The sequence below is a fragment of the Sebastes umbrosus genome, chromosome 23 (assembly GCF_015220745.1).
Source record: "Sebastes umbrosus isolate fSebUmb1 chromosome 23, fSebUmb1.pri, whole genome shotgun sequence".
NCBI classification, from domain to species: Eukaryota; Metazoa; Chordata; class Actinopteri; order Perciformes; family Sebastidae; genus Sebastes; species Sebastes umbrosus.
In genome coordinates this window covers 9928307-9954424 of record NC_051291.1, presented here as the reverse complement: position 1 = coordinate 9954424, position 26118 = coordinate 9928307, and the positions used below count along the sequence as shown (strand labels likewise).

The window sequence follows — 26118 nt, the reverse complement described above, 5'->3', positions numbered from 1 at the left end:
AACACAAGCTTGCAAAACAGTTTCAACGCTCCTTAATTTTCCACTAGTCTCTGAGGGATGAAATACAGTTTTTCCAAAAGATATTTCCTCAAGTTAATTGCTCTTTGAAAAAGTGTACTTGCATTATTGGGGTGTCTTGGCTGACATGCCTCTTCAGTGTCGCATGGAGGTCGGGGACAGTGCCTGTGGAATGGCAGACCGCGGCGGTGGTTCCCATTTTTAAAAAGGGGGACCTGAGGGTGTGCTCCATTTATCGGGGTATCACACTGCTCAGCCTCCCTGGGAAATTTTATTCTAGGGTGCTGGAAAGGAGACTCCGACCAATTGTCGAACCTCGAATCCAGGAGGAGCAATGCGGATTCTGGCTGTGGAACAGTGGACCACCTCTTTACCCTCTCGGGGCTGTTGGAGGGGTCATGGGAGTTTGTTGGAATATGGGGTACCGGGGACGCTGTTACGAGCCATCCGGTCCTTGTATAACCAAAGTGAGAGCTGTGTCCGTATACTCCGCAAGGGTTATCCCTTGTCACCGATCCTGTTTGTGATTTTCATCAACAGGATCTCAAGGCGAGCTGGGGAGGGGGGGTGTCCGGTTTGGGGACCTCAGAATTGCGTCTCTGCTCTTTGCAGATGATGTGGTTCTGTTGGCATCATCAGGCCATGACCTTCAGCGCGCACTGGGGTGGTTTGCTGCCGAGTTTCAAGCGGTCGGAGGAGCTCAGACATCCGGAGGGAGCTCGGCATAAAACCGTTGCTCCTACGCGTCGAAAGGGGCCAGCTGAGGTTGTTTGGGCATCTGATCAGGATGCCTCCTAGACGCCTCCCTTTGGAGGTTTTCCGGGCACGGCCAACTGGTAAGAAGTCCGCAGGGTAGTCCCAGAACACGCTGGAGAGATTACATATCTCGTTTGGCCTGGGAACGCCTTGGGGTCCCCTAGGAAGAGGAAACATTGCTGGGGAGACGGACGTCTGGAATTCCCAGCTAAGCCTGCTACCCCCGCGTCCCGACCCCGGGTAAGCAGAAGACAATGGATGGAACAGTTAAATAAAATTATCTTAAAATGACAATATTATTGTTTATCGCAATTATTTCGTCCAACAAAAGTATGACAGGCCTACTGGTTGTAGCCAACAACTTGGAGATGAATATTTCCAAAATCAAATAAGTAGTAGTGGGTGGATTTCCATAAGAGCCATAGTGGCCATCTGTCTTTGGTCATGGATGGTCAGGGAATTCAGTAGGCGGAGAACTGATGGTGTACTTGCAGAAAAATGAAGGTGAGAAACAGAAGACAAAGACATCAACGTTGTCTCTCTGTTTGGGCCACATGCCAGCTATGTGTGTCTGCCAACTATTGAGCAAAGTTATGCAAAGGATTTGTGCAAACTATAAAACAGACCATCAAACCAGACTGTGTTTTTTTCACATCTCCAAAGAGGCAAAGAAACGGCTACATCATTACAGCGATCATCATTATTCTTCGCTATATTCCTAAAAAATCTCTTTATCCACCAGGAGGCAAGAGCTCATCAAACATTCAGGACATCCCATCGTTGGAGGAGAGGGCTGCCTCTGAGCTGTGTGTGCTGCCTTTGATAGCAGATCACAGCAGCCTCATACCACCTGAAATGACATCTGACAGGGAGGATTTTTTTACAATCACGTCGGGATTTCAGACTGCTTAGAGAGAGAAAGCGCCTCGATATTGGCTATTTAAGTTGACTAGAAAACCTTTAAATGGCAGATTTCACTGCGGCCTCAACGAGAATGAGAGACGAGACAGACAGAGTGATACTGAATGAGGCAGCGAGAGACAGAAGCACTGTGATGATCAAAAAAGACGATTTTCACTTCAGTAAAAGTTTAGAAATATTAGCGGCAAAATGTACTTTAAGTATACAAAAGTAAAAGTAGTTGTTATGCAAGAAAAATGCCCCATGGCTGATATATTATTATGTATAATACACCTCTGTGGACACTTTTTTTCGTCATTTATTGCCTTAGTTGTTAAGTCTTAATCCTTGGGTTTCATACTATTTCTATCTCTTGTGCATATTTACTCTAGTGACTTTTATTTATTTTTACATTTCATTGTCTATTGTCATTTTTAGTCTTGCAAAATTATACTTACTATCATGTATTTTTTTTTTTTCTTGAAGCATTTTGTGTTGTATGATGTACAATATGAAAAGTGTGATATAAATACAGTTGAGTTGAGCTGAGATAACATTATTAGATTGTTAATCATTAGTTGCAGCCCTCATTATATGGAGATTGGTCTTTTGTTTTGCAAGTTACGTTAGCGACGTTTGTCACGTGTTTTCCGTACTTATGTCACGTTGCTTCTGTACGTATTTTATATAGTTTACATACTTAACCCCAACCATGATGTTTTTCCTAAACCTAACCAAGTGGTTTTGTTGCCTTGCGTGACGTATAAATGTAGAATACAAGTACAAGTACAATACTTGAGTAAATGTACTTAGTTACTCTCCACCACTGCTAACCCACCCGATTGGACCCACCCGATTGGCCTTACTACGCCTACTATGTCGTAAAAGTGAAAGCAAAACTTAAAAGCAACAAGTTCTAACATGTTGTAAAACTGAATGAAGCGCAACAAAACCACTTAGAGGTCGCTGTCGCGTTCTTTTATACCTTCTTTTGACGATCAACCATGTGAGTAGATGATAAAACCTACTAGTGAGTGTAGTAGGCCCCTACTGACCCACATCTATGGTGCTTATAGCGACTGATAACACCTATTTGATGGCCTGATAACAGTCAACCACCAGAGATGAAATTCTGATTCATGTCTTCTTCTGAATGTGTTGCAAACTGTCACATCTGTTCCTCTGACATGGTGGGAAACTGGAGAAAGCCAACCTGTGACTCAGAGGAATAAGAAGCAGCTTTGATCTGTGACGAAAAAAACCTGCAAAGACTTAAACTGCCAGGATGTGCAACTCATTATGACTGTGATAGAGCTCATCATGGTGCTGTCGCTCCAAAATAATCACAGCTGCTACAGTTTGAGACACTCTGAGGTTGTTTTTTTTTGCTATGAAATAGCCTCACAGCTGGCCAACGGCTCTACTAACCTCTATATCTAATCAATGGCTTGTGTAACGAGGAATTAGATTGCAGTCTGTAGTTGCTATTTATTGCTAAAACTGGTGATCCGCAGACTTTTTGAAACACATGTTCACCCTGAATCAGAACGTATATTTAGTCGTTGTGTGTTTATAGAAAAACAGAAGCAGACTCTCTATGAGTGTGATTATTATTGGTTGTGACATTTAATTCCCATTTGAGAACAAGCTGTGTTTTACAAGCAGGCATCTGTGAAGATGCACAGTGTGATGCTGGGAGATTATTTATACACACAAATTAGATCTATAGATGAGAATTATGAGCCTTAAATTATGCTCAAAAAGTCGTTATTTGTCATAGGTTTTCCTATTAGGGTGTAAATTGGTGCGATGGCACTCATTCACTCACAGAAATAAAATAAAATCTCTTGTTTTTGGTTTAAATTAAAGCTCCTTCATTTACATACTTCTTTTCTTGTTTCTACTAACAATGCTTGTTTTTTCACAGCACATTAAAAAGTCCATCATCTCACCAGTTATTTATGTATTTGTAATAATCTGCCCAGGGACTACAGATGGAAATTAGCTCTTTAGTTAACTCTGGCACATTTATATTGAGGTAGAAACTAAAATGTTGATTAATGTGCACTGTCCCTGGTAAATAAATACATGTAATAAAGTTAATGCTGATATTTACTGTAATGTTCCCGTGTGTACTGAAACAGTTGGCTGCGATATAAAGCGGAGCTGCACTAGTTTTTTGAAAATATAATTTTGGAAGGAAATCAAGATCGTGTCTGTCTGCTTCAAAGAGGAAGCTGGAAATGTGACTAAAAGTAATTAAAAAGCAGTTCAATCAGTCACACACTACACTACTACATGTCTCTGCTCCTTTGATTTTACTTTCTCACTTCCTTTTAGGTGTGTTTTTCTCTTTTACTTAATGTGCATGGAGGGTTTGAAGATGTTAGAGAGACCCCTTCTGTTCTCATTAGGAGAAAAAGAATAATTTGCATATTATAGTTGAAAGCCACGTACAATGTAAACCCCAAAAAACAACTGAGGACTTACCTGTTTCTATAGCTGAGAGTTTTAACTTTTATACTGACAGAGTAGAGGTGTTAACCACATATATATAACAAAATTCTGGATGTACTGTATTTGGGAATATGTTACATTTACGGGATTTTCGGGATGAACAATATACAGAAAATACATTTTTGTTTGTACTTTTGTTCATAATGATGATCCCAACCTGGAGGGAAATTACACATATACATCACTGTCTGGTTCTGATGAATCTCTACATGTAGCCAGGTAACCTCAGTGGTGTAGTGGTAGTTGATGAGGTGGGTGTACTACTAGGTAGATAGGTAGGTTACAGAGGAAGTACTCTCCTATATATTCCAATGGCTTTTTGGCGGATAGGTGGGTATAACGTAAACCGCCAGACAAAGAGGTATACTCCATATTGGGATGCATCGACCTGACTTTTTCGATAGCGATACCTGGGCTCCATGACCTTAAAAAAGTTGGAGAACATCTGGATTTTTATGTGCAGATTTGTGCATGTTTTTATACCAAACTTTTATGAAGTGGGGATGAGGGAGAAACCTCTTCTTATCTACTAATTTAGAACATCTGGATTTTTAGGTGCAGATGTGTGAATGTTTTTATACCAAACTTTATGAAGTGGGGATGAGGGAGAAACCTCCATCCATCCATCTGCAACCGCTTATCCCGTTAGGGGTCGCGGTGTGGCTGGAGCCGATCCCAGCCGACATTGGGCGAAGGCAGGGTACACCCTGGACAGGTCGCCAGTCCATCGCAGGGCTGACACATATAGACAGACAACCATTCACACCTACGGGCAATTTAGAGTCCACAATTAACCTAACCTGCATGTCTTTGGACTGTGGGAGGAAACCGGAGTACCCGGAGAAAACCCACGCTAACACGGGGAGAACATGCAAACTCCACACAGAAGGGTCCCAAGCCGGATTCGAACCTGCAACCCTCTAGCTGTGAGGGAGAAACCTCTTATCTACTAATTTAGATAGGTAACCTCAAAGTCCAGTTCTGACCTGTAGGTATCAGAAAAGCACCCCCCCACCAAAACATTGTATAAATGCTTGTATCTTTTCATTATTTATCTCTCAACTCGTTTTCACTATTTCAGTCTGAGGTCTTGTGTTCCCCCCAAGGTTGTTGTCACTCCACCTACACTTCAAACAGTTACATAATGTTTTATCAGGGCTGTAGTAACTACAGAAATGCTCTATGAATATAATGCTCTTGTGAATAAGAAATGCTTCATCCCTGGACATTTTCAAAAAACACCTCAAACACCACCTGTTCATCAAGGTCTATGATCTCAGCTGACTCTTCCTACACATCACTCTTTTAATTTCTGAGCTATAGTTTCTCCTCTGTGTTATTTATTAGTATGATTTTGTGTGCCCCCTTTGTAAAGCGTCCTTGGGTTTCTGAAAGGCGCTATATAAGTCCAATTTATTATTATTATTATTATTATTATTATTATTATTATTATGTGTTTTGACCTAGTCATTTTTTTTTACAATCTCAATGAGGAGATGAGGGTAAGTGAATTATTAAACACTTGAGTTGTCATAACAGAGCTCAAAAGAGTATCTGTTGGAGTCTATGACCTTAAAAAAGTTGGAGAACATCTGGATTTTTAGGTGCAGATGTGTGCATGTTTTTACACCAAACTTTATGAAGTGGGGATTATCTACTAATTTGAACTCTGACACACTGAAGTGTATTATATGAACTCCAACCTGTATAGTCAACAGAGCCCCCTCCTACCTGCAGCCAGCTGCATCCAGCCGTAGATCTTGTATTCTGGATTTTTAGGTGCAGATGTGTGCATGTTTTTATACCAAACTTAATGAAGTGGGGATGAGGGAGAAACCTCTTCTTATGTACTAATTTAGAACATCTGAATTTTTGGGTGCAGATGTGTGCAGGTTTTTACAGATGTGTGCATGTTTTTACAGATGTTTTTAGAGATGTGTGCATGTTTTTAAAGATGTGTGCATGTTTTTACATATGTGTGCATGTTTTCACAGATGTGGGAATGTTTTTACAGATGTGGGCATGTTTTCACAGATGTGTTCATGTTTTTACATATGTGTGCATGTTTTCACAGATGTGTGCATGTTTTTACATATGTGTGCATGTTTTCACAGATGTGTGCATGTTTTTACAGATGTGTGCATGTTTTCACAGATGTGTTCATGTTTTTACATATGTGTGCATGTTTTTACAGATGTTTTTACAGATGTGTGCATGTTTTTACAGATGTGAGCATGTTTTTACACCAAACTTTATGAAGTGGGGATGTGGCACACCTATTCTTATCTACTAATTTGAACTCTGAAACACTCTGAAGTGTGTTATATGAACTGCAACCTGTATAGTCAACAGAGCCTCCTCCTACCTGCAGCCAGCTGCATCCAGCCGCAGATCTTGTACACGGTCCCGGTGCTGCAGAAGAAGAAGAGCGCGAAGCAGCCGATGCAGGTGATGACCAACACCATGGACATGCCGATGAAGAAGGAGGCGGCCTTGAAAGCGCCGGAGGGGATGGTGCTGAACTCCGTGAAGCTGCCCTGACAGGTCAAGTCCCGGGACAGCCCGTTGCCGATGCAGTAGTGGAAGAGCCCAAAATACCCAGCCTGAGGGGTGTCCATGCCGTCCCCGATCCAGTAGGGCTGGATGAAGCACACCACGTTGACGATGGCAAAGAGGATGGTGAAGATGGCCCACAGGACGCCGATGGCGCGGGAGTTGCGCACGTAGTTGGTCTGGTAGATCTTGGCAGCCTCGGAGGCGGGGAGCATGGTGGTGGTCGTGGTGCTGGGGGCCCCGGGGATCATCCTCCAGGTCTGTGTGAAAGGGGGGTCCTGCAGGATCTATTTATGAACCTCAGCAAACTATAACATCTGTTTGCAAAAAAACAAAATCACAAAAACTTGTTATTTTTCTGACTTTATTCAGTCACATCTTCAGCATCCTGCAGTGGCGGCTGGCCAATAAAGGGCGTTAGAGTCACACACAAAAAAACATTACTACTACTACTAATAATAATAATAATAAAAATTATACAAATTATACAAATTATACAAATTGTCAATATTTGTGTGTTTTAAATATGGAATGCACACATTAATATGTGTAATTTGATTGTAATGTGATCATATTTTGTATTAATAATCTGAATCTGTAAAGTAACTAAAGTTGTCAGATAAATGTAGTGGAGTAAAAAAGTCTAATATTTCCCTCTGAGATGTAGTTTAGTAGAAAGTCTAATATTTCCCTCTGAGATGTAGTGGAGTAGAAAGTCTAATATTTCCCTCTGAGATGTAGTTGAGTAGAAAGTAGAAAGTAGCAGAACATGGAAATACTCAAGTAAAGAAGAAGTACCTCAAAATTGTATCTAAGTACTTAGTTACATTCCACCACTGAGTACATTTTATACTGTTGTGTTTATCAAAGCATTATTTACTCTTCCTGTTGGAATAAAATAATTGTTGATTATTTAACTGCAAAGTAGTCATGTGTTTTTGATACCTTCACTTTTCTTTTGCATTAAATCATACCGGGATGTTTGCTGAAATTGATTGGATGTGGCACAGCACCACCAAGAAAAAATTTCCACCAGCCTCCACTGATCATCAGCATCCTCAGCATCCTCAGCATCCCTGCTCTCTGGTATCCATGGCGATGTGGTTCTCCTCTCCTCCTCTCTGGTTCTCATTCATCACTCTCGCTCAGCAGAAAACGTGCGTTCCAGAACTCCATTCAAGAAAACCACGTTGTATTTATCCAACATTTGTCCTCATGTTGTATTTTGAAAAAATGTCGTGTCCAAAGCCAGAAGGCTGTTATTCCGACAAGACAATACCAGGCTCTCTCAGCACCGTGGTTCGGTGAGTGAGATCTGGCTGAAATGGTCCGTCTGAGCTGCAGCTGAGCTCCTATTGAATCAGAGGAGGAGGAGGAGGAGGAGGAGAGCACATAGGACCAACCCACATCCACTAATCCCACTCTGACGCATTATCCCAGCAATACGCGCGAAATCTTTAAACAGACACAATGGTACATTTATAATAAAAACAATAATAGTCCTAAATGTAATGCTCCCATAATAATCCCACTACAGCTGCATCATAATTCTCTAATTGTAGGAGCAGGGTATTGAAAATGCAAATCCAAGAATTAACGCACACAAATGCACCTATTCAACAACAATAATAATAGTACAAAAAAAATAATAATAAAAAAAATATATATATACATAAGTATATATGGATATTTATAAATATCCATATATACTTATGTATATATACTGTATATCTTAATATGTAAAATAATTTCTCAAAATAAATATTATATATATATATATATATATATATATATTATATATACTGTATATACAATGAATAAAGTGCTTAGGAATAAATTAATAAATAAAAGCAAAAACAAAAAGAGAAAGTCTTATTAAAAGCCATTTTATAAAAAAAAATGAGAAATTATTTTACATATTACGATATATATGTATATATACTGTATATCTTAATATGTAAAATAATTTCTCAAAATAAATAATGATATATATATAAATATACTGTATATATATATAAACACACACACACACACAATGAATAAAGTGCTTAGGAATAAATGAATAAATACATATATTTATATATTTGTTTTTAAAGTATATAAAAGCATCTGATATCCCTTTATTTCACCAATGCGAGTTTTAAAGCCAAAAAACTCCATTACCCATGATTCATTGCGCGATTTCTGATTGGCTGGCAAACGTAGACCGTCATTTGACGTAATCTGAAGGCGCGCGCGAAACTCCTGAGTGTCCTCCTGACTGTTTGTTTATGTTTTTTTAACTTTAACTAACTCAGCTTTTCACCGCTTTTTAACTCTGTTACACGTTTGATTTCCAGATATATGTGTTTCCACAGTACAGTATATGTATTTCCTACAGTATTGATTGTTTTGATCGTATTTTATAGTGAATATCGTGCTGAGTGTGCTGCAACTGACCGTTAAAGGTAGCTAGATAGATAGCTATCTAACGTTAGCCTGGGTGTGTGTCGTCACTGACCTCCTCACAGTGTGATAGATCCTGTATACCGGGATGTCAGCTCTGTTACAACAAGCCGGGTATGAGGAGGAGAGACTGCAGAGGGTCTCTAAGCAGCTGCCCTGCAGAGAGATGCAGGCCGGGATGCTGCTGGCGCTCCTGGGACAGGTATGTAGCTCTTCTTCTTCTTCTTCTTCTTCTTCTTCTTCTTCTTGTTCTTCTTCTTCTTCTTCTTCTTCATGAGGCAGGTATGTAGCTCTTCTTCTTCTTCTTCTTGTTCTTCTTCTTCTTCTTCTTGAGGCAGGTATGTAGCTCTTCTTCTTCTTCTTCTTGTTCTTCTTCTTCTTCTTCATGAGGCAGGTATGTAGCTCTTCTTCTTCTTCTTCTTGTTCTTCTTCTTCTTCTTCATGAGGCAGGTATGTAGCTCTTCTTCTTCTTCTTCTTCTTCTTCTTGTTCTTCTTCTTCTTCTTCTTCTTCATGAGGCAGGTATGTAGCTCTTCTTCTTCTTCTTCTTCTTCTTCTTCTTCTTGTTCTTCTTCTTCTTCTTCTTCTTCATGAGGCAGGTATGTAGCTCTTCTTCTTCTTCTTCTTGTTCTTCTTCTTCTTCTTCTTGAGGCAGGTATGTAGCTCTTCTTCTTCTTCTTCTTGTTCTTCTTCTTCTTCTTCTTGAGGCAGGTATGTAGCTCTTCTTCTTCTTCTTCTTGTTCTTCTTCTTCTTCTTCATGAGGCAGGTATGTAGCTCTTCTTCTTCTTCTTCTTGTTCTTCTTCTTCTTCTTCATGAGGCAGGTATGTAGCTCTTCTTCTTCTTCTTCTTCTTCTTCTTCTTCATGAGGCAGGTATGTAGCTCTTCTTCTTCTTCTTCTTCTTCTTCTTCTTCATGAGGCAGGTATGTAGCTCTTCTTCTTCTTCTTCTTCTTCTTCTTCTTCATGAGGCAGGTATGTAGCTCTTCTTCTTCTTCTTCTTCTTCTTCTTCTTCTTCTTCTTCATGAGGCAGGTATGTAGGCTGGTGTCAAGACCTGTCAGCACCGGTGTTATGTGGAAGTCTGTTCTTCTTCTTCTTCTTCTTCTTCTTCTTCTTCTTCTTCTTCATGGGACAGGTATGTAGCTCTTCTTCTTCTTCTTCTTCTTCTTCTTCTTCTTCATGAGGCAGGTATGTAGGCTGGTGTCAGCACCGGTGTTATGTGGAAGTCTGTTCTTCTTCTTCTTCTTCTTCTTCTCATCCTCCTCTTCTTCTTGTTCTTCTTCCTTCTCCTCCTCCTCTTCTTCTTCTTCTTCCTCCTCCTCCTCCTCCTCTTCTTCCTCTCCTCTTCTTCTCCTCCTCCTCTTCTTCTCCTCTCCTTCTTCCTTCTCCTCCTCTTCCTCCTCCTCCTCCTCTTCTTCTTCTTCTTCCTCCTCCTCCTCCTCCTCTTCTTCCTCTCCTCTTCTTCTCCTCCTCCTCTTCTTCTCCTCTCCTTCTTCCTTCTCCTCCTCTTCCTCCTCCTCCTCCCCTTCTTCTTCTTCTTCTTCTTCCTTCTCCTCCTCCTCTTCTTCTTCTTCTTCTTCCTTCTCCTCCTCCTCTTCCTCTCCTCTTCTTCTTCTTCTTCTCCTCTTCTTCTCCTCTTCCTCTTCCTACTCCTCCTCCTCCTCTTCCTCTCCTCTTCTTCTTCTTCTCCTCCTCTTCTTCTCCTCTTCTTCTTCCTCCTCCTCTTCTTCCTCCTCCTCCTCCTCCCCTTCTTCTTCTCCTCCTCTTCTCCTCTTCTTCCTTCTCCTCCTCCTCCTCTTCCTCTCCTCTTCTTCTTCTCCCCCTCCTCTCTTCTTCTTCCTCCTCCTCTTCTTCACCTACTCTTCTTCTTCTTCTTCTCCTCCTCTTCTTCTTCCTCCTCTACTTCCTCCTCCTCCTCCTCTTCTTCTCCTCTTCTTCCTTCTCCTCCTCCTCCTCTTCCTCTCCTCTTCTTCTTCTCCTCCTCCTCTCTTCTTCTTCCTCCTCTACTTCCTCCTCCTCCTCCTCTTCTTCTCCTCTTCTTCCTTCTCCTCCTCCTCCTCTTCCTCTCCTCTTCTTCTTCTCCTCCTCCTCTCTTCTTCTTCTTCCTCCTCTACTTCCTCCTCCTCCTCCTCCCCTTCTTCTCCTCCTCTTCTTCTTCTTGTTCTTCTTCTTATAAGTACATACTTCATAGTGCTCTGTTGTACTGCACTCTTTGGATTTTTCAAGTAAACTAACCAGAAAAAAATATCATAAAAACTTTTTGTTTCATTTACTACATTTTGGACGAAAGCAATTACATTTTTTTTACAATAAATACAATATAAAAAGAAATAGGCTAAAAAGGTGAGTTGTAAGATGTTAAATTAATTTAAATAATTTAACTAATTTAATTTAATTTTACAGCAAAAAAAAAGTGAAGTTACATTTTAAATCTTTCTAAAACATTTATTTTAGCTAGCTAAAATTTTGTCTAGCTTGAAAATAATATTTCTTCATGATCACCATTGTGAATCAACAGCACAGAACAATACTTCTTGTTGCCACAGACTTGTCCATTATGGATTCAGGTGTTTGCTGATGAAGAAATATTTTGATTCATTTTAAATCTTTGTACGTGAATGAACTTGGAGAACGTGTTTGTTTAGATTGTTATTGATCATAATGAAATGTCACAATTGTATTGAGTAAAAATGTACTGAATGTTGTTCTTACAGCCGCACCAGTACAGCTACCCCTCCATCTTCATCTATGGTCATCGGGCTTCAGGGAAGAGTCATGTGATGCAGGTTTTGCTGAAGGAACTTGGGGTAAGAGAGAGATTTGCTGTCAGTTCAGGGACCTCCATGATTGAATGGTGTTTGATTGTTCGTATGCAGACAGACAACAAAAGTTTGTCACAGGACAAACAGTTAATCAGGTTTATGTCAGTGAGTGTCTGCTTAACATGAAAGAGTTTGACTCACCGACTACTTTAAGCTTATATAAACCTTAAGCAGATGCTGGAACTTTAATCATGCAAAGCCTCCTAGAGACCACTGAAAGACTGCTTGGAAATACCGCAGTAGATTTGATTTAAAGTACCAAGAATTTCACTTCCCTCAATAAATTTTATTGCCTTTCAGAAAAATCGCCTTTTCTCAGTGCACACAAAGCTTTGTGTGCGTACTTTGAATGTGTGCGTAGGCTTATGTTTCCCTTCTCTATTTAAAATTCATGGAATCACTAGGTGTCTGATTTAGATTCCTTCCCACCCAGTTTGCACCCACACTTCTAGTTGAAGAATATTTACGCTATAGACAATTAAATGCCTCCAGAAACGTGTACAGAAAATCTTTCTTGCCAACTACAATTGTGATGAACTCTAGGATAGTTTTTCACAATGTGGACAATACAGTAACCAACTAACTAAGGCTGCAACTGTTATTTTCTTTATTTATTAATCTGCCAATTATTTTATTTTTTTTTATTTTTAATAATGTTCTTTTTTTAATTTCAAAATGCATTGTTATTACACCCACAGGCAGTGCAAATGGATATACAAGCTTTAATTTAGGTTGATTCATAGTCTGTTTATTTTCCTTTTCAAAGGGTACCTATGAAAAAGGACTTAACATAAATACAGTATAAACATCCAGAGAGCCGGAGGTAAAGGAGGGGAATGTAATAATAAATAAAAATGCTTATAGCAGTTGACTGATTATGTTCTTGATTAATCATTTGGTCTATAAAATGTCAAAAAATAGTAGCTCCTCACAGTTTCCCAGACCCCAAAGTGACATTTTCAAACTGCTTGTTTGACCAAGCAACAGTCCAAAACCTTAAAGATATTCAGTTTACTAAATATGAAAAAGAAGACGCTTGAACCAGCAAATGTTTGGCTGAAAAGATTAATCGATTATCGAAATAACTGCCAATTAATTTGTTTTTCAATCAGTGACTAAGCTCTTATGTAACACCAAATTACAGCAGAGGATGGCTGTGACAGTTTGAATACTTCATTCATTCCATTAAGGACTGATTGAAGGAGCGAACAACCACAATGTGAAGATGTGTATTTAACTCCACACATATCAAACTGATTGTCTGTCATCCTTCCTTCCTCCTCTTCCTCTCCGCAGCTGCCTCACGCCACTGTCAGCTGTGTCGAATGTGTCTCTGTTGCGTTGCTGTTTGAACAAGTGCTGCTGTCCTTCTTCGGCTGCGACGCCGCCTCGCTGCTCCCCCGCAGTCCCTCCCTGTCTGACTTCGTACGCGTCTACAGACAGCAGCGCTCCCAGTCTCCTGCCAAGCAGACGCGATACGTTGTGAGTGCCGTGCACTTTAACGGCCCCAGTCAGAACATCACTCCTCACTTGGCACACCAAAATACTGAGATGATTTATTCTTGGGATGTGTCACTGAAATGTTTGTATGATAATATGATTGGTAGTGATAATAACATATGCAAATAGATGCTGAACAAAGCTCCAGATGCATTAGCCTGGGGAGAATAAGTGGGATTTTTAATCTAGTGTTTTGGCTTCATCATTTTATTATATTAGAAAGTGAGCTCACACTGCACGTAAAACAGTAATGTGGCATGATACAACAGCCATTCACAACCTCTAGTTTATTGAATATGTCACAAAATGAGCTCAAATGTGTATTTTTCAGGTGATGGAAAAAGCCGAGCTTCTGAGAGACACCGACGCCAACCTCCTCCCCGCTCTCCTGCGTCTTCAGGAGCTGGTGAGAAAGTGCAGCGAGCTCTTTGTGTTATCTATCAAGTGTGCCACTTTATTGTTGTTGCATGCATGATGACTGGAAGAGCTTCTTTTGTAATGACTGACCTTGAGCTGAGTGTGTGTGGAGCTCTCTCATAATGCTGTTAGGAAAGAAGGAAGGATGGCGAACCACTCGCAGCATTTTAATTAGAGACATCAAGAGGATAAAAGACTTATGTGACTATTATTTGTGTTTTTATTCCTGTGAAAGCTGATTGTTTTCTGGTTGAGTGTTTGGAGGAATCTGTCTTTTCAATGTCACAACGCTTCAGTGCTGCCACGCAGGAATCTGAAGTGATAATTAGGATGCAGATTTACACGTATGTGAAGGATGACAGAATGATGAAGGGTTGATGTGTCTCTGTATTATTATTATTATTATTATTATTATTATTATTATGGCCTCTCGGGGGAAAAAGGTTAACGTGATGGATTTACTGCCTAGGAGTTAGAGTGTATTATATTATAGTGGCAGAAAGGCACAAGTAGGGCTTCAACTAATGATTATTTTCATTGTTGATTAAACTGTTGATTATTTTCTCCATTAATCGATCAGTTGTTTGGTCTATAAAATGTCAGAAAATGGACATTTTGAATATTTTCTGGTTTCTTTACTCCTCTGTGACAGTAAACTGAATATCTTTGAGCTGTGGACAAAACAAGACATTTGAGATATAAATATATAAAACACATAAATTGAATTAGTAGTAACGTCTGTAGCCATGGAGACGTACTCTCACTGAATACACTGTCATTACATATTTGTATATGTGTCTCTTTCAGGTTGAGGATAACGTCACCGTCATCCTGCTCAGTGAAATCGTCTGGGACAAGTTTAGACCAAACACCGGCTGCTTCGAGCCTCTTCTGCTCCATTTCCCCGACTACAGTAAAGGTAGAATTGTTCACACATGCGCGCTACGTCAGCCCGTGTCATGAATACACTCCCATCACGCTGCATAATGATGACGCACACTTGGCGGATGCGGTGCGAGATGTGAGATTTGTACCTGCGATTTTGTTCTAACACTTTAGGCAGCGTCTGTGGAGGAATAGTGCGTTATAAAAACACCACTGTATGAATTCAGCACTTCAGAGGAAGTGAATCATTGTGCTGGAGATGTGAGAAGAGACATTTTCTTTTTTATGATATCTCTGTTTTTGTGTGAGTGTAGTGACTTTGTGGTTTTCTGTATGTGTGTTTGTCTATTTTGTCCGTTTATTTGAAGGTGAGCTGCAGCAGATTTTGTCCCAGGACAAACATCCCTCATATTCAGCTGAGCTTTACTCGTCCTACGTCAACATCCTGCTGGGAGTCTTTTACTCGGTCTGTCGGGACCTCAGAGAGCTGCGACACCTGGTCAGACACACACACACACACACACACACACACTCATACTCATAATTCAGAGAAGATTTTTCATTGTTTTGATTTTCTTTCAGTCTTGCATCATTGATTTCTCTCTTTTCTTTCAACTAGGCTGCCCTCAACTTTTCAAAGTTCTGCGAGCCGTTAGCAGAAGGAAAAGGTAAAGACTTTTATTCATTCATCTGACAGTTGATCAATATTTAATGATACTTTATTTTACCCTTTTATTTGTGTTCATTTGAAGAGGGATCTCTCTATCATGTTGAAATGGCCTTAAGCTATTTGAACTTTTCAATTTTTATTTCTTTAAAGGATAACTTCGGTATTTTTAAACCTGGTCCCATGTTTTTGTGTCTAAGTGACTAATGGGGACAACAATTTTTGAAGTTAGTCCAGTATTAATGGATAACACTATAACCAGCAGCCGCACAATGAACTGCGAGGGCAAGTGATCAGTGTCAATGTGATCCAAACATTTCCAATAACTCCAGAGCGCTGTAAAGTCAACATTTACTGAAAAAAATAGACGTAATCATTTACAAAATTCAGAACATGTTTTTATCTATCTAAATATTGTGCTTCAGTCCATATTTGTTGCCGTTTAGCCTTTCAAAAACAACATTTTCACTGTGGTCAAAAAACTGTTTACTCTCCAGTTCGCACCTGTATTAACGGGCGGTCTAGCAGCAATCTAACAGTAGCATAAATAACATTTATATAACCACAATAACCTTTTTTCATTTTTTGGGATGGTGATGTTGCGGTTGAAGATGGATGGATGGATGATAAAATATGACAACAGACATTCGAAACTTAATTTGAAAACCTCAATAGAAGCTTTCAATGTAAAAAATAACATTCAGTACAGACCTACGCTGTAGTTACATGTTTTACATGTTGTTACAGCATAACCCCTAAATGCAGAAGTATGAAGCAGGGTTTGTGTTCGCCGTAGTGTCCCCGGCGCGAGATTGCGTCGGCCAAAAATGAGATACAGGATATTAAACCTTTCAACCTACTTTCATTATAATACATTTAATACTTGACTCCTTTCTTTACAAAGTATGTCCATGAATATAAGTTTACAATTAATTACAATTCCTTTCCGGCATTGAGGAGTTTGGTTTATAGCGTTTTGCCCATAACACTCGTTGACTTCTTGCTTCTTCACAGAATATTTAGGTTGTACGTCCTCTGGCGTTTCGACGAATACTGCAAAGAACAACACGTTGAGCATAAACGCCTTTGTGCGTGCTCGTAGTGCGCGCATCTGTGAAGGCCTGCACGGAGTATAAAAAAAGCTTAAGTAAAAAAATTGCTGTACTTGAAGCTCTGTTTTGTTTTCCTCTTGATGTGGTGTGACAAAAATATCTAGATCTTTAGCCGCTAGGTGTTTGACTTTCTTCGGCTAGTTGTTAACTTTGTCTGTGTTCCATTTGGAGCTGGGCAGGCAGTGTGCAGTCGATTTATCAGAGCTGAAAACAACTGCCTCCTGTGTGGAGTTTTATTGGCTGTAAAACCCAAACAATGTGCTAAGAGAGGTTAAAAGCTCCACAGAGCTGAGGGGCAGCTGGGTGATAATTCTCTACAACCTTCACTACACCTTCCACATTACGCATAGTCATTTCATCCATTGTTTTTCCCTACCTTACTGATTACATCCCTTCTCTTTATAAACTTGAACTCATTTTGTGCTTTATGACTGTGGCTTTTTCATCAACGCTGCTCTGTTTTATGTCTCCAGTGAAAGAGACGGAAACACACAAGCTGTGGAGGAACGTTGAGCCTCATTTGAAGAAAGCCATGCAGACTGTTTACCTGAGAGAAGTGTCCAGGTCTGTGTCTTTTACAATGAACCGCATCACTGTTGATCTAATTCTGCTTGTTTGCTGCCGTCTGGTGAACAACCTGATAGAGCATGATCACTGATGTTGTGGTTTATTTTATATCGTTATGTCCTCTTCTCTTTTCTCTGTTCAGTTTTCAGTGGGAGCAGATGCAGCAAACGGAGGAGACTGGAGCGTTGAGAGGTATTAACACACACTGAGAGCGCTGTGGCACTCACTGATGTAACGCAGAGCAGATGTTAAACAGCTGATAGGGTGCTGTGACACCCTCGATTTGTTTTAACAGCATATCAACACATCACACCCAAAATAAATACATTATCACCTAATCTTGTGAACATCACGATGTACCGTATGAAAGTATATTTAGCGTTCCAGATATATGGTACAAGTGACTCACTGCATTTATTTCCCGTCAGGTTTATCTGCTCACACTCATGTTGAACTGCCTTATTACTCCAAGTTCCTGCTGATCGCTGCCTACCTGGCGTCCTACAACCCCGCACGCACAGATAAACGCTTCTTTGTAAAGGTACAGGGTTTTGATCTTATCACGCTTGCGTAGTTTTTTCTTATCCTAATCAACCGTCTAAGGACAGAGAGTATGTTGAATGAATGAGTCTGATGTCCTTCTGTTTCCTCCCAACAGCACCACGGTAAAATCAGAAAAACAAACTTCTTGAAGAAAAATGAAAAGGTGATCATCTTAACACAACACTGCTCAGTGTTAATCACAATCTTCAGATATAATCTCAATATATTCTGTCTGTTTTCTAGACCAGTAACCATCTTCTGGGCCCAAAGCCGTTCCCTCTGGACCGCCTGCTCGCCATTTTCTACAGCGTGGTGGACAGCAGAGTCGCCCCAACGGCCAGCATCTTCTCCCAGGTCAGTGTCCAGTTGGCTGCTGCTGCTGCAGTCACATTTAGTCGCTTCACATTTGCATAATTTTTTACCATATTTCACAACACATTCAGGACACAGTGCGCAGATAGAGTTAACTCCCACTGACCAAACAACTAGAAGAGGCTCCTCAGATTCCAGTGACGGAACTTTTTTCTCACATTGTTTGACATTAAATCACTTTTGTTTGAGCATGTAATAAATTTATTATTTGAATGCCGCTGCACCGGCGACAGTCGTGGCCGGAGGCATTATGTTTTCGGGTTGTCCGTTTGTCCCATTCTCGCGAACGAGATATCTCAGGAACGCCTTGAGGGAATTTCTTCAAATCCGTGGTATGTGGTGGTATGGCTCTAGGGATGACTTTGGCTTTAACTCTAGCGTCACCATGAGGTTCACATTCATTTTTCCCCCTTTCAAGGAGGTTCCCACTGCGCAATTTGACGTTGAAAAATACAGATAAATACATGTATACATCGTCTATGTCTCAGTGGGTTATGTTTTTGGTTCGGTTTGTTTTTCTGTCAGCGGGATTACGAAAAAACTACTGGCGCGATTTTCATAAAACTCAGTGAAAGGGTGTAGTGACCTTGGCGGAGGATTGTCATTAAATTTGGTTCAGACATTCATGGTCACCTCAGGATGAACTATAATAACTGAAGTGATCCTCTGATTTATCATCTACCGGGACCATGAGGTCAAAATCTAAATTTTTTGAAAAATCCTGGATTCAAGGCCGTAAACATTTTTAAATTTGTCCGTTCTGACAGTTAAAATCCCTGTCATCTGTTGATGATGAGGACAGTCTGTTATGACTAGACTCGTTAAATCAAGGACAAATAAAGACGTATGTATGTGTTTGTCAGCAGAACACTAAAAATTATCCATCCAAAGTAGTTCAATTAACCTCCTTAACTGTCTGTTTACACGCAATCAACACGACCATTTCCGTTGAGTTAAACTGAGCTCTGTGGTGGTTTAATGTTGTCCTTCATTTGGTCCTGCAGTGCTTGTAATCCTTCTCCATGATCCCGACATTAGCTGTAGAAAGACTAGAGTCTATAGAAAATTATTTAATTTCACGCTTTTTCCCCCATTAGCCAGATAAGCAAATGAAAATGAATGTACACTATAATAATCAGAGGATTTTAAATGATATTTTCCCCCATTTCTAGGTGCAAATGACACAATATTTTATGTTAAATCAAACCTAATGACCAGTGAGAGTTTTCTGCCCATATGGTCGTGAGTTTCAGGATCTATTTATGGCCCAGAGCATGAAATGGTTTTAGGAAATTAAGCTCGACCCATATCTCTCTCTATCATTTAGTGCCTCGGCTTCAGAGTGAGGGAAAGCTGTGTTTAAAGAAGTGGAACAGAGAATCATTTCATGTTTCCCTCCGTTCTCCATTTAGATCTCGTCTCTGGTGACCCTACAGCTGTTGACTCAGGTCAGCCACGACGACCAGCTCGATGCGCCCAAGTACAAATGTGCCGTTTCTATGGACTTCATCTGTGCCATCTCCAGGTGTGTGTATACATGTCTGCTAATACAGTATGACCGAGACTGAAGGCAGAAATACTCAAGTAAATTAACCTTTTTACTCACAGAGAATGTGCTGTGTGTGATTTTTTTTCTTCCAGGACGGTGAATTTTGAGATTGTCAAGTACCTTTATGACTTCCTGTGAGACTGACGGAGAGACGACACACAAGACAAAAGGTGGATTTATACATTTAATTTAAAGACGAGCCAAACGAGGAGCTCAGACTATTGTTGTGGAGGAAAATTAATCCAATTATGTCGCTGCCCCCTTGTGGATGATGAATGAGATTGTCTCTTATGACTGTCCATGTTAAGTATTTGCATTTCTATAAAATAAATGCCATATTGGCAATTATGAATTAGGTTTGTTTTACTTTTATTATGTATTTTAAAGGAAATATCCAAAGGGATTTCTTCTTTTATAAAACAAAGAGAGCCAGTATATAATATAGTTCATCCTGCTTAAAATAATGGGATAAAAAAGATGAATACGATGAGAGTTTAGCCTTTTTAGTCTGACATAGAGCGACCTTGGCACCATGCAGGTGAATCATCGTACTTGCTCAAAGGGAGGATTTTGTTGCCGTGATGTGTCACCTTTGTTTACCTTGTTGTATGAGGTTGTATACTGAAGTCATACTGATACTATAATGGAGAAAATTCACAAGCTTTTATGAAGATTTATTGTGTAAAAACTACAAGTTTGCTCTTTTAATTGGGCTCCGATTTATTCGTCCTCCTTTAATCTAAACTAAACCAGGGGTCTCCAACCTTTTGGGCTTGTGATTTTTTTTTTTTTAACCTTTGTTTAACCAGGTGAGTCCCATTAAGATTAAGAATCTCTTTTCAGAAAAGCAGCAGTATAAAAAACACATAGTTACAGACAGAAAAACACAAAGGGAGACAAAAAAAACATCTTTTCTTTAAAGAGCTGTCTCATCTTAATTGGGCCGTGTTTAGAAAATGATTAAATTCACCTTTAAAATTCCAATTTGCTTGGCTTTCCGATGAGATGTACATCTTAAAACGTGTTGAGGTACGGAGAGTAGAGCTGCAATTTACGATTGTTTTCATTGTTCATAAATCTGTTGAATATTTTATTGATTAATCGATTAGTTGTTTGGTCTATGAAATGTCAGAAAATGGTGAAAAGTTTCAATCAGTGTTTCCCAAAGCCCAAGATGACATCCTCATATTATGTTATTTAATTTACTGTCATAGAGGAGTAAAGAAACCAGAAAATATTCACATTTAAGAAGCTGCAATCAGAAAATTTTGACTTTTATTTTTCTTAAAAAATGACTCAAACCGATTAATCGATTATCAAAATAGTCGGCGATTAATTTAATAGTTGACAACTAATCGATTAATTGTAGCAGCTCTAATATCATTACATACATTTTCCAGAATTTGGGTCCTTCTTTTTATTACTCTGTCTCTACTGTTTCAAACAACCAACTTGACATTAAACGATCAGTCGATTAATCGATCAGTTGATATAGGAAAGATTAATCTGCAACCGTTTTTCGAATGTTTTTTTAATGTGAATATTTGCTGGTTTTGAACTTCTGTCTTCTATGATAGTAAACTGCATATATTTGAGATTTTGAGAGATTTTTGTTAGTCAAAAAAATTTAAAAAAGCAAGTAATTTAAACTCTTGAACATGAGGATAGATATTTTTTCTGACATTTTATTGACCCAAGATGACGTCCTCAAATGTCTTGTTTTGTCCACAACTCAAAGATATTCAGTTTACTGTCATAAAAGAGTAAAGAAACCAGAAAATATTCACATTTAAGAAGCTGGTATCAGAGAATTTTGACTTATTTTCCTTCAAAAAAGACACAAAACCACAAGACTTCTGCTTTCTTTTATTTTAAAAAGGTTAGAAACATGTTTAAAAAAGGTAAACATTTGATAATCTGCTCACTCACTACTAAATCTCCTCAGACACTTTTTCCTGTTCCTGTATTTTACAGCCTTTGAATTAATCAAATTAGCCTGGATGTGAAGCTTACTGCAGAGTCATAGTAGGATAAATCCCACAGACAAAAACGGGTAAAAAGAGACGAAGAACTCAGACCCATAAAAAAAAGAAAAGGTTTTGGAGAGCATTGAGTGCATGTAATAGCACTCTGCTCCACTATCTCCCTGTGTTATCCCTCGGGGGTATCAGTGGGTAAGTGGACCGTCTTAGAGATCATCCCTCCTGCCAAGGTGGCCTTGGAAGGGCTCAGCATCGATAAACAAGGACAATGACCAGCTTGCAAAGGTCGACTGAGTCATCCAAATGCATTTAAAGTGCATATGTGTCGCTCTTTTAGAGATTAGAAATAAGACATGTCAGTGTTTTTGCAGTACACTGGGATTATATTATTCAATCTTAATAGAAATCTCAGTCTATAAATGACCTTTTTTACCAGAGGCCAGGCTCTCTGGGTGAATCATGAATGAGGATGAGGTAGTCTGACTGGGCAGCACATCCTAAACGCTGCGCCTCCTGTTGTGGATCATCGCCATGATGTGGGTGAGGTCCAGACTTTTCATCATCACCTCCATGAAATCTTCATCACTGCGAGCGCCGGCCACGAACTCCTCCAAGGAGAGCTCGCCTGTTGGAGGGGGAAAGATTAAAGACATTGTGTTTGCAAATTAAGTCAGGTTTACAAGTTGGAGGCTACTCCAAGGATTTATTGTCGGACTCACAAATAGTTTAAAGACACTGATACTTGTGCAAAAGTTGAATTAGCATCTTTTGTAAAACGTTTTAGGGATTGTTATTGTGTTCAACAGCCACCTACAGTAGTGATGGACTCAGGCTGTCAGCACACAGAAAGCTTTCTAGCATGTAGGGTTGCCTATATGGCACTGCATCATGTTTTTTTTCCATTTTAAGGGCACCCATTAGTGCACTGGATCTTGTTTTCTCCACTGAAAGGGCACCCTAGAGGACACTTCATCACATTTTCTCCATTTAAGGGCACCCATTAGTGCACTGCATCTCATTTACTCTTCTGGAAGGGCACCCTATGGGAACTTTATCATGTTTTCTCAACGATAGGGGCATCCAAAAGGGCACTTTATCTCATTTTTTTCCACTGGAACGGCACCCTAAAGGGCACTTTATCTCATTTTCTCCACTGGAAGGACACCCTGGAGGGCACTTTATCATGTCTTACCAACAATAGGGGCATCCAAGAGAGCACTTTATCTCATTTTGTCCACTGGAAGGGCATCCTAGAGGACACTTTTACCACAGAGGCATCCAAGAAGGCCCTTTTGCTGCATTTCTTTAAAACATGTATATCTTCTTATAGTGCTTGTTGTGTTTCCTGACTCAAGACAGCACTCGAGCTGATAAATGTCTGAACACTGTCCACCCACGATCGATTTCTTCGTAAATCTCCATATACAGTTGCCAGAACACACTCACCATCTCCGTTTATATCAATCCTGTCAAACACGCTGTTGGTGAAATCCTCAGCGGATGTCTCCTGATTTTCACTCCCATTGATTGCTCGAATGGCCTGCGGGGAACAGAGTAAAATCAGCGTGCCATGTTGAGACCAGGACTTGCTATATAAAACCTACTGTTGCAGGTGCATGATATACTCTACCTTTATGATGTTGAGGAGCTCGTGTCGGTCAATGCAGCCGTTGCCATCCACATCATAAAGTTTGAAATACCAGCGCAGCTTGTGCTCCATCTTTCCTCGCATCACCAGACTGAGAGCGGCCACATACTCGATGAAGTCTATGTAGCCGTCCTGCGAGAGCAAGCACAGTGTCAATAAATGATTATGCATGACCGTCTGCTTGTTATTAACCTATTTCCAGACGTTCAAAGTGATAAATCAGTTAAATCAGTCCCCCCCTTCATCTCAACTCCAAAACTATCTGTGTGTAATAAAGCGTACCAGGACGGAGGATTATCTCCAGGGACTGTCTGAACACACAGGCAACAATCTCGGCATCAAAGCATTTGTCTCACAGATAATCTCTCAGTTTAAATCATGCAGAAAGATTAGCTACCACGGCCCTTTGTGAGCTGAAGGGGGGCCTAAATATAGCTGCTCAGACAGGCACATCCTGCGATGACCCTGTCGCCAGCTCCGAGATGCTTAATTAAACTGATCCAAGGGTCACAAACTGGGAGGTCAATGCATTCAATGAACATGAATACAGATGTTTTTCAATTTGGGCGACAGTTTTAAGAACTTTTCAGCTCTTGACCCAACTTTAGGTTCAACCCCGAACAAACACTTCAAAAGTCAAGCAGCAGACCGTCTTATTCGAGTGTTTTTATCCGTTTTAGAGCTGAAAGAATTAGTCAATTAATGGATTAGTCGATCAACTGAGATTTATTTGCCACATTTTGATTGTAAAGTAATTATTTAAGTATTTTTTCAGACAAAAAGGCCTTACATTTGCTGTTTCCAGCGCATCAAAATTGAGGATTTTAAACCCTATAACTTATCAAAAGAGTTTTGGACAAAAGATTCAAATTAAACACGTCCCCTTGTAATAAATATCCATGTGGTTCAACTTAAAAACGAAGTTTGGAGTCCCATTATTATTATTTTATTATATATATATTTATTCTTATATTTTTTATTATTAGCATTTTTAATTGTTTAATTTGTATTACTTTATTTTATTTTTATTATATATATAATATTTATTATTGTATATTCTTATTAGATTTTTTTCATCTTTCATTTTTATTATTTTATTTTGTATTATATATATATATAAAATATGTATTATTATTATTATATTGTTGTTATTATTATTATTATAACATTTATTTAAGTATTAATTATTATTACCTGGTCAAAGATCATATTGATTTCTGTTATGTTAAAACTCAATAAAAATATTGAAAAAAGAAATCCTACAAGAACCATCACACCTTACTATCTTTAAAAAGTTCCTCTCTCTACAGTTAACGTATAAACCCTCTTGAATTAAACTTTGTTGGTAAAAATGCAGCATCTCACCTTGTTCATGTCAAACGTGCGGAACATCTGCTCTATGTAGGCGGTGGCCTCGGGGTCGAGCCCTCGCAGCCCGAAGAACTGCTTGAACTCGTGTAGGGTGAGCTGACCCGACGGGCACTCAGTCATGAACTTCTTGTACCAGAGGTGCATCTCCACCGCCTGCAGGTCGTCCACAGTGCTTCCTGTTGAGTTACCCATTTCTCCTGAAGTGTGTTGATCAGATCTCTTTGCAGCTGGTGACCACAAACCTCTCAGCCCAATTGGTCTACTGTGAAGCGGAGGTTCTCCCTCTTCACAGTCACGCAACAACGGGACTTTTAGGGTGAGAGTGGCGACTGGCTGGCGGGCGCCTTTTGTACCTGTCTGTGTTTGGGGATGAGGCGGTGCTCTCCCCTCTGCGTCCTCCTTGGGTCTAATCACCGGCTGTAATCCGTGCCAACATGCACATGATCAGCATAATCGCCCCATTAGAAGGGCAGGTTGACTCGTCCATCTCCATCCATGTTCACCATGAGAACTGCTGACAGCATACAGCTTTCATCCCTCACGTGGAGACGCAGATTACCATCACAGTCATACACCTGAACTGATGACTCAAGTATGAGTGGTGCAGCAGCTGTAATGCTCTAGATGAAGACTATGCACACTACAAAACACACTAGATTAATCATTAATAAAAAATAATATTTAGTTGCTGCTCTTGTTTCATTCTGCAAATAAAAAAAATCACAAAACATGATTTAGTAGATCATTTTATTTGGATACCACAGTTTAAAACCAAGAAGGCTGATAACTTGACAAACATTACAGTTTGGTTTATAAAAACACTGCAGAAATTATGCTTTTTGATCTCAGACTCAATACCAGAAACAAGGAAAATAATACTACAACCATGTCTAAGTGCTTCTTCAGAAATGAGGCCCAAGTATCTTATAATCACATTTGAAAGCAGCATTGTATTAGTGATTTTCGTCAGTTATAAGTAAGGTTAATGTTTCCAACTAGAGCTGCAACGATTAATCGATTAGTTGTCAACTATTAAATTAATCGCCAAATAGTTTGATAATCGATTAATTGGTTTGAGACATTTTTTTAAGATATAAGAGTCAAAAATGCTCTGATTCCAGCTTCTTAAATGTGAATATTTTCTGGTTTCTTTACTCCTCTATGACAGTAACCTGAATATCTTTGATTTGTGGACAAAACAAGACATTTGAGGATGTCATCTTGGGCTTTGGGAAACACTGATCGACATTTTTCACCATTTTCTGACATTTTATAGACCAGACAACTAATCGATTAATCAGGAAAATAATCAACAATGAAAATCACCATTAGTTGCAGCCCTACTTCCAACAGTGCGTTCTTGCAACTTGTGTCATCAGTTATAAAAAAAGACAAATAACACAGATATACTGAATACTGTACATATTAGTGCTTAAACTAAAGTATAAGTGCGCTATCAATTAAAATACATGTATTAATACAAAAGTAAAAATAA

At 39.5% G+C, this 26118-nt stretch overlaps 3 protein-coding genes across 3 annotated transcripts in view; 1 reads left to right on the top strand and 2 right to left on the bottom strand.

Moving 5' to 3' along the window:
• lhfpl3 (LHFPL tetraspan subfamily member 3) overlaps window positions 1-9360 on the bottom strand; it is a 38767-nt gene extending 29407 nt beyond the window's left edge. The window contains exons 1-3 of the mRNA XM_037760860.1: window positions 9245-9360; window positions 7690-8096; window positions 6557-7061 (exon numbers count right to left, since the gene is read on the bottom strand). Of these exons, the coding sequence (XP_037616788.1) occupies window positions 6557-6995 (439 nt within the window). The 5' untranslated portion in view covers window positions 6996-7061; window positions 7690-8096; window positions 9245-9360. The remainder of the gene's footprint in view (window positions 1-6556; window positions 7062-7689; window positions 8097-9244) is intronic.
• orc5 (origin recognition complex, subunit 5) lies at window positions 8893-19977 on the top strand. The gene is made up of 15 exons (XM_037760859.1): window positions 8893-8990; window positions 9255-9391; window positions 11903-11995; window positions 13307-13492; window positions 13842-13916; window positions 14735-14846; window positions 15181-15311; window positions 15432-15480; window positions 17065-17155; window positions 17301-17350; window positions 17587-17699; window positions 17817-17864; window positions 17945-18055; window positions 19486-19598; window positions 19715-19977. Exons 2-15 carry the CDS (start codon window positions 9278-9280, stop codon window positions 19758-19760), a joined length of 1332 nt encoding a protein of 443 aa, XP_037616787.1. The 5' UTR covers window positions 8893-8990; window positions 9255-9277; the 3' UTR covers window positions 19761-19977.
• Window positions 19978-21470: 1493 nt separating this feature from the next.
• guca1a (guanylate cyclase activator 1A) lies at window positions 21471-24982 on the bottom strand. The gene is made up of 4 exons (XM_037759906.1): window positions 24618-24982; window positions 23235-23384; window positions 23051-23144; window positions 21471-22229 (listed from the first exon to the last, which is right to left on the bottom strand). Exons 1-4 carry the CDS (start codon window positions 24813-24815, stop codon window positions 22102-22104), a joined length of 570 nt encoding a protein of 189 aa, XP_037615834.1. The 5' UTR covers window positions 24816-24982; the 3' UTR covers window positions 21471-22101.
• Window positions 24983-26118: the final 1136 nt, after the last annotated feature.